Genomic DNA, 8,818 nt, shown 5'->3' on the forward strand with positions numbered 1-8,818 from the left:
GTGTGTGTGTGTGTGTGTGTGTGTGTGTGTGTGTGTGTGTGTGTGTGTGTGTGTGTGTGTGTGTGTGTGTGTGTGTGTATCATCTAACTAGACCTTTCTGCTAAAATCCGAGCTTTCTTTCCCTGCCAGCAGTATTAGTCACACAGACAGGCGACACGTTGGCTGATGTCACACGTTAAACACACTAACAGCACCAACACGCATGAATGCGCAGGGCTGTGCTTCCCACCCGGTGACGCGTTGTTTTCCCGCCGCTGACCGACGGTCGCTGCTTTGCCAAAATAAACTTCAACATAAAGCAACCGAATGTCTGTTTTCTTGAAGACGACGAAGAACAACAAACAAAAAACCCACAACATGACAAAGAAAGCACATTTTATTTTGTGTGATTGATGATATTTGGCTTTCACAATCTCTGAAATGGCATATGACAATAAAGAGATGCTTATGTTTATTTTTGTCTCTGTTGGATATTTGTGTGCAGGTTTCAGCTGGAGTCACAGCTTAAACTAATAATAAATAATCAACGTATTGATCAGCTCTGGGTAACTTCTGCTTCTGTGGAAGTCAAAAATCTCTCAAACTCAACATACACCACTTTTTTATTCCATAAAAAGAAATATCAGATAAAAGACATCACTTTGAAAGAACATAGTTCTGCGTTTTTATGTATTTTATATATATATATACTGTTTGCTTTTTTAAAGAAAAAAGAAGTTGTAAAAGACAGAAATATAAATAAACAGGATACGTTATGGCTTTTATGATTTCGACCCGACAGAGAAATGAGTGTTGCTTCGACAGGCGGCAAAGGGGGGAATGTGAAGAGCAGATATGGCAATTTATTGACACCTGGTGGCAGAAACAGCCTTTTGTACACAAATAACTAACTTATAATTTGTTTTACAGTATGTACCAATGTCTAACGAGAAAATAAAAAATTATAATCTTCACTTATTCACAATTGGATTCTCTTAAAGACAATAAATATTACGACTCAAGCAGCTGAATGTTTTGGATAAATCAGTGTTCAGATGTTTTCAGGACATTAAAGCGTTAGGACTTTCCCAACCTGAAATAAAAACAAATTCAACACAAAGTTCAGTTCAACGCATTCGAGCAGCCGCTTCCTGTCGGGCTACAGGTACATGCCGTTGATGAGGTAATCCGACTCCTCCGTGGTCAGGGGTCGAGTTTTCTTCAGCTTGTGACGGACGAGTCTGAGCCGGCAGCCGATCATGAGCAGCAGGAGAGCCGTGATGAAGACGCCGAGCGCCAGAGGAAGAATGGCTCCTGGAGGAGGAAACAGGAAGTGAGGACGACGACGTCTACAGCCGGACATACGACCGCAAAGACGAGAGAGAAACCAGCTGAATGACGGCTGAACGACTACTGAATGATGGCTGTAAGGCTGCTGAAAAGAGCTGAAGAAGCTGAAAGGAAATTCCAGGTAAAATATGCAACAGAAGCTAAAACAAGTTAAACAGATGAAAGCTAAAATTATTTTCATCTGTGGTGAAGGGTAAAATTAGGAAACTAGCTACAAACTAAAATTAGAGAAACAGCTAAAAGCTAAAAGGAGCATAAAGCGAGTAGATTTTAAAGAGAACGTTTTGAAGGACATGAAGAAATCTCGATGCGTTTCTTTGGGGAAAACGTTTGTAAATAAAGTAAATTACACAAAGAAAAGTCGACACTCCTGATCAGCCTGATTAAAACAGCTCCAGGTTTACAGAAGTGGTTCGTGTGTGAGCGCCCACTCAGAGGCTGGTTCTGACCTGACTCTGGGACCAGGTGTCCCCCCATGACGGGGACTGGTTTGGAGACGGGGCTGTCGCTGTCTGCTTGGCCTTTGGAGACTTTAGGGGCAGCTTGAACCAAACCAGACAGAATATCAGTCAGTAAACGCTGAACGGAAAGGAGAACCTCCTGATCTTCAGGTGAACTCACCTGTCTCGGTCCGTTTGGTGACTGGGTCAGCTGCACTCGGTGGTTTGAAAGCTGGACCTGAACAAGTCGTTACTGTTAAACTCGTCTGATCTTTCCGATTCACAGCTGGGCTGAAAACTGAAAGAGGAGCGGGTTCTTACTTTTCTGTACGCATTCACTGATGCAGTCAGCCTCCTGGAGGAAGTTGTTGTGGTTGCCCTGGCAACCACCGTACAGGAAGTGTTTGCATCCTCCGTCCTTCTGGTCGTAGTACCACCGCGGGAAGGTTCCCTTACACGGGCCGACAACCGGCGCTGCAGAACACGGATCTACAGGAAACAAACGTCCAGATGTGCTTTATGACTTCAAACCACAAACATGAGTAATCACGTCAGAAACTAGCAGATTTAAACATTTAAAGATTTTATTCTAAACAATATTTTATTATTCTTTAATCGGCTGCTGCTGAAAGTTGCAGGTGGACGATGTCTTTCTCTGTGAGTTTGTGTGTTAGCAAAATATCAGATTTTTAATTAAACTCCCAGAAAGTAATCACTGAATGTCTGTCTACAACTTTAACCTTTCAAGTCAAACCTATTCAAGATGGCCGCCTCAGTCAGCTGACCTTAAAGAACAAAAATAGCTGCAACTCCACCGGTTTTGCAGATATTGTGCTGAAACCCGGTGTGGTAGTAGCTGAGAGTGGTCCCCAGAAATCACAACATGAACGTCTAATGTTTGGACCCAATTCAAGATGGCAGCCACAGTCAACCGACCTTAAAAAACATTAATTAAATGGCTAAAACTCAGCCAGTTTTATAGATACTGAGCTAATTTTTTTTTGTGGTAGTAGCTGAGAGTGATCCTCATCGCACTCTGAGAGTGACGTCTCTCAGGACATTCTGCACCCGAGTCTTAAACTCTGTCCTTCAGGGGACTGTTCTTCACTCCCTCTGTGTTCACTGTTTGAAGCCACCAGAAGCTGTTTGTTTGTTTTCGTGTAAATCTGCAGGATCAGCAGCTCCTGAACTTCAAACCTGATTATTTTTAAACCTTCATGCATGTTTTATTCTTCGACAGATGATTGGACTTTGTCTGCCATTAGCAAAATTTAAAAAAAAGAGAGTGAATCAAACTTAAAATGGTTAAAGCAACATTTTTTCCCTCCATGTTTTGAGCCTTTGTGGACTAAATAACCCCCCTCTGGTCATGATATCCTCCTTAAAGGAGCCTTTTGGCCGGACGCAGACGGACTCAGGGATCGGATGGCAGCGGGGACAGAGGAGCTTTGTTCCGGCACTCAGAGGGGAAGCAGGCAAAGAGCTGCTTTCCCAGGGAACCCAGAGTGGCTCTTTGGCTCCACCAGCCTCTCGCGCTCAGAGCCACGACTCAGCGCCATGACTCAGCGCCGCCCACAGGCTTCATGTGCCTCGACGCCCGGACACATGCTACCGTCCCCTCTGCTGCGCTGATGACTCACGCTCAGGCGGCTCAGCAAACATTTTAACAGGACAAATGTTTGCAGATTTCAGCTTTGTTATCATCGCACCACGAGGGATTTTTTATGGCGCTACCCAAATAAAAGAACTCCCCAGCTGACCTTGGCCAGCAGAAGCCTCCTGATCACCGGGGCTGTGTGGCGGAGCAGCCTGGCTCCTGTCCACTGCTGACAGGACAGTCTTCCTGGATCCAGCTGGGACCACGGGGGGGTCCTCGGCCTGCTCTGTCTGAGCTGCAAGCTTCTGGGGGCTGGGTGGGTCCACGGGGTGGGTCACCGACTTCCTGCTGCTGTCAACTACAAAAAAACACAAGAAAACAATCAATCAGAGGGGAAGTGTTGAAGCGCGGAGCATGTTTTCATCAATAAAAATAAATAAAACACTGTCACAGGCACGACTAACTCGAGTTCATGAAAACTAAATCATACAGTTTGTGCAAAAGTCCTCATCGGAGCGGTCGGGACAGTGTTGCCTCCCGTCGCAGGCGTAGGAGATGTCGATGCAGCAGCCATCGTCACACTTGAACTGATACTTGGAGCAGTCACCGGTGCACACTGAGGACACAGACACCTTCTGTTACAGCGGGTTAATAATCCCATCAGCACCACAGGACAAACATTACTCCAGAAGAGAAGCTGGAGCAGAGAAATACATGTTGTGGTGAGACTCTGACCTTCTGCTTGGTGCTTCGGAGCCAGGACAGTGATGGAGACGTTGTCTGAGCTCTTCTGTCCGGCCGTGTCGCTGACCGTCATCATGAAGGTGTAGACGCCCTCCTGCAGACCGCCGACCTTCAGCAGGCCCACGTGGGTCGCCTGCAGCACAGAAAACTCCACTAATTCAGCCAAACGATCTGCAATTATTAGATTTACTGACATCATAACTCTAAACTGTCCCAAGGTGTGAGGAGGAGCGTGAATGGTTGTTTGTCTCGTTTGTCTCTATGTGTCCCTGTGATGGACTGGAGACATGTCCAGGGTGTCCCACACCTCTCGCACGGTGACTGCTGGAGATCGGCACCAGCTCCCCGTGACCCGGACAGGAGAAGCGGGTAAAGAGGATGGATGGATGGATGCATTACTAACATCATTTAGGCTTTTTAGGAACATTTTGTAAAGTTTATGATTAAAGTTAACCCAACAAATACGTGTTTTTAACAGTAAAAAGACAAATTTAGCGTCAGAGAATCATGATTGTCGTTTCACATTCTTGCTCCCAGCTGCCTGTGAGTTATAACAGTTATTATAAAATAAAAATACACCGTGAGGCCTGCTCGTGCTGCGGTGTGGACAGAAAAACAAACTAATCTCTAAAGATAAAGTGTTTTTTTATGGAGCTGTGCAGACAGGCCGGTTTATTGACTTAATGCAAATAATCAGGCTTTTTGTCCGCTGTTGTCTGTGAGGACAAAGACGGACTATTCATGGTCACATGCAAACGTTTACAACATCTGACTCTTAGAGAGGAGATCAACGAAGCTGCACGCGAGCGCCGTCTTAAATTTACTCTTTCAGAGTTTGTTTTGGGAGATTTTATTCCCACCTGGACCACCGATTTAAACACTGTCAAGCCGGTGTGGAGACTTTAGATGTTCCACTGTGTGTAAGGGAAGGATTCATATTATTATGTAGTTTATCGGCCCTCCAAGCCATTGCTAAAGACGCTGCAGGGGAGCTCTCCTGACAGAAAACATGCCCAGGTGGGCAAAGAAATAACATGCACAGCCTACAATGCAGTTTTACAAGCCGTGCACATAAATAAACTGATTTTCTAACGTTCTGGCTGCAAACACTTGTATATTTTTCACAGTACTGGTCAAGTTGGATTCGCTAACCCGTGCCTTTGTGTGTCAGATTGTTTTCAGGGATGTTTGAAGCTTGAACCCACCTTCATACTGATGGCTGAGTCTCCCTTGAGAAGAGTCCACTCGTAGTGGGTGATCCCGTGGTCGTCCACGCTGCCCCTCCCGTCCAGGACGGCCCAGTCCGTGGGCAGCTGGATCACCACGTCCTGCCCGGCGTCGCTGCGAGGAGGCTCATCCACCTCTGTGAAAACGAACCACGGTTCAATCAGCCGCTCAAACAGCTTTACACGTGTTCTTTTATTCTGTCAGAAGGTAAATAAAACAAGCTCTTCTAATTGAATCTGAGTAAAAATAGTGATAATTGTGTTATTTTTAGAAAGTAAGTGAATATTTAAAGAGGCTGAAGGCTTGGTTGGAGCTAGAGCTGACAACTAAATGACAGAAATAATCGTTCTTTTTCTGCCACTATATTTAAAATCATTGATATTAGAAGTTATGACTTTTAGCTCTTTGCTGCAAACGTGACAAACTAAAATGTTACCACGCTAACATGACGCTACTAACAATGTTAATGTGAGTTTTTCTCCTGCTGATATCGACACCAGTCTAACAAACTAAACTATAACAACAATTCGCTTAATTTAAATAAAGAACTTGGACACTTAAAATAACATATAAAGGAGCATTCTCACTTAAAAGAGACGAAATAATGGGCCGCAGTGAGCTGGTTGTAGATGACAGACCGAACGGATTGTTGATTTTATTTTAAAAAGTGGCCGATATCGGCCGACCGATTAACGGCTCTGCCTCTAATAAACGCTCATCAACGTGTTAACAGAGAGGCATTTTGAGTAAATCACGTGTTGCCAAATAAAAAGGTGGAAAACCACACAGACAGCCATCGTTTCAACCAGCTGATCTTCTGATTAACATGAACAGAAACGCAGTTATTATGAATTATTACTGCTGTCACCTCAGATAAACAGAATCAGGTGAAACATGAATAAACTGCATTTGATGGATGTTTTTTTTTAGCATAAATTTAGTTACTAATTATTCTGATTGTTCTGTAAGATAAAATCTTTATAGACGCCACAAATGGAGAAAAACAACTCCTTACTGTGTCCACGACTGGAGTCACAGGTTAAAAAAAAAAACCCAAAACAACACCTGCTGCTGTTCTCAGCATCCTGATCTCCGTCTGCAACACAGAACCTGAAAGGTCAATCATTAATCTGCCTTTTCAGGACAGAAGCAGGAGATTCAGTTCAGACCTTTACACAGCAGAAAATAAAGTATAGTTGGACTATAATCCTAAAAATAATCCCTTTTACAAACAATAATATCAAAACAGCAGCAAGAAACACCAACTTTCCACTTCTAATACAATGTACAAATGTGCTTTTAGTTAAAGGAAAGAAAGCAGATATTACTTCATTTATTGCATGTTTAGTTTTATCAAGGATTAAATTTGGAAATCAGCTTTTTGGCAAAACAACCTCTCCGTCTTGCAGAAACTACCCATCGGATGCACGTCTACAACCACATCCACGTGAGTCAACACAAGCATGGTTTTACAGACATCGAGCTGAAACCACAATAATTCACAACCAAAACATTATTAAGCTACACCTCTGAGTCCACTCGCTTTGAAAACGGTCAAACTTCTAAACCTTCTTTCCACGTTTTGGGTTTTAAAAAGGAGACATCCTGACGCTTGGATCCAGCTCTTCGAACCATGAAGCATACAGGCAGCTCTGATAAGGATATTTTATTTTATTGACAACATTAGGGCGTGAAAGGTGCCAACGCTCCAACAAATAACAAGGTTCTTTGTTCTGTTCTTGTCAAATAAATTTAAACTAAACTAAATGTTCAGTTTGTGCCTCCTCCTAATTCTTTTATAAATGAATCACTTGTCTTTTTATAATCGTGCTTAACAGCTGAAGGCATAAAAACAGAAGCTTCCGGCTCGTAAGCGGCTGAGACGGCTGATCGGTTTGTTGGGAAGGTTTTTACTGCTGGAGAAAACATGAAGTCAGCTGAACGGACAGGAAGAGTCATCAGGAAACTGTTTCCTGCTGTTCATCATCCTCATCATCGTCGGTTTGAGCTGCAGCTCGGCGGACAGAAGAACGACTTACAGCTCTGATTTCTCCTTTATATCATGATCTTTTTAAACTGGGAACATTTCCACCTAAGTTAGGCGCAGACACTTCTTTGGATTCAACGCAGTCTGCTGGCTTCCTTTTTTAACTAACCGGCTTTTTTGTTGGGACATGGCACAATTTAAATAAACTGAATTGAACTGAACTTCTTTGGGTGTTGCCAACAATGCAAATGATGCCAAGAGAAGATGAAATCGGTGTCTGAAAAATCGGTATCGGCAGGTCGGAGCTGAACAAATATCGGCCCACAAATCGGTGCATCTGCAGATAAAACAACATTATAACCTGGGATAAAATGTATCTGTCTATAATAAGAGTCAGAGCTAATATACCTACTTTATGGGGTGTTAAGTCGTGTTTCTAAAAAAGGAAATATTTAATGTTTTATAACTAACTGAAGAGCTTCATAGCTGGCACTTCACTCGAGCTTCTTCTCTAATCAAAAGTAAAATAATTGAATTAGTTTGTGCTAACTAAGGCTCCCACCTGGTTGGGTGTCCTCCTCCTCGGGGTGCGCAGGCCTCCCGGAGGTGCCGTTCGGAGCCCGGCTGTAGGTGGTGAAGCCCTCCTGCGGAGCGAAGGAGCAGATGTTCCTGCTCCTGTAGGTGCAGTTGAACAGGTAACAGCTGAGGCTGTCCCCGGGCCTCCTCGGGTCCTCCTGCACCACCGCCACCGTGCAGTGCGGCTGCGAGCAGCAGGCGTGCACGCAGTCCCGCCAGGTGTACACCCTGTCCGGAGCCAGCAGGAAGGTGGCCCCCTGCTCGATGGAGGCCTTCGTCCGGATGATGCGCTCCCCGACGGCGCTGAAGTCGCCCACGCAGGCGTCGGTCACCTCGGCCGTCCTGTACGCCTGGTCCTGCTGGAGCTGCTTTCTGAACTCCTCCAGGAGCTCCTCCACTCCCGAGATTTTGGACTTCAGGTCTGAAATCTGAGAGGACCGGGCGTGGACTGGGTTCGCAGCGAGCAGCAGGACGACAGCGGCGGGCAGCAGCAGCAGCAGCGGCCGCCGGGGATAACGGAGCAGAGCCATGTTGGTTCACGCGGTCAAGCGGCGTCTACCTCTCTGCCTCCGGGCTTCCCGGTCATCGAGGGTCCCTCTCAGCACCGGAAGCCCTCCGACGTAAAAAAACAAAACAAAACAAAAAACCTGGTGGCGAATTTAAAACACAAATTTTACACCGAGAGCCACGGAGGAGACGTTCGTCCTCTGAAGATGCTGAAAATCTGCTGTTGTCATGGTGAGGGAGGGAGGGCCGCGAGAGCAGAACGCGGTGACGTCACAGAGATAAACAAACATGGCGCCGAGCGGAGCACCTGCTGCATCCCTGCTCGCTGCCGTTTGGAGCGGTTGTTTTTCCAACTGTTATCTGTTTAAATATTTATTTATATATATATATATATATATATATATATATATA

General features: G+C 45.0%; 1 protein-coding gene across 1 annotated transcript; it reads right to left on the reverse strand.

Moving 5' to 3' along the window:
• lrp11 (low density lipoprotein receptor-related protein 11) lies at window positions 1–8,667 on the reverse strand. The gene is made up of 9 exons (XM_017411756.3): window positions 7,887–8,667; window positions 5,316–5,473; window positions 4,102–4,243; window positions 3,857–3,982; window positions 3,530–3,724; window positions 2,091–2,258; window positions 1,951–2,007; window positions 1,779–1,871; window positions 1–1,293 (listed from the first exon to the last, which is right to left on the reverse strand). The coding sequence occupies exons 1-9, from the start codon at window positions 8,428–8,430 to the stop codon at window positions 1,139–1,141; spliced, it is 1,638 nt and encodes a 545-aa protein (XP_017267245.1). The 5' UTR covers window positions 8,431–8,667; the 3' UTR covers window positions 1–1,138.
• Window positions 8,668–8,818: the final 151 nt, after the last annotated feature.

The sequence above is a fragment of the Kryptolebias marmoratus genome, linkage group LG19 (genome assembly GCF_001649575.2).
Source record: "Kryptolebias marmoratus isolate JLee-2015 linkage group LG19, ASM164957v2, whole genome shotgun sequence".
NCBI lineage: Eukaryota > Metazoa > Chordata > Actinopteri > Cyprinodontiformes > Rivulidae > Kryptolebias > Kryptolebias marmoratus.

Coding starts and splice junctions, on each gene's coding strand:
- lrp11 (XM_017411756.3), bottom strand. CDS start 8,430: ATGGCTCTGCTCCGTTATCCCCGGCGGCCGCTGCTGCTGCTGCTGCCC. Junction 2,008..2,090: donor CAGTGAATGCGTACAGAAAA/GTAAGAACCCGC, acceptor CGACTTGTTCAG/GTCCAGCTTTCAAACCACCG. Junction 1,294..1,778: donor ACACCTGGTCCCAGAGTCAG/GTCAGAACCAGC, acceptor TTCCTCCTCCAG/GAGCCATTCTTCCTCTGGCG.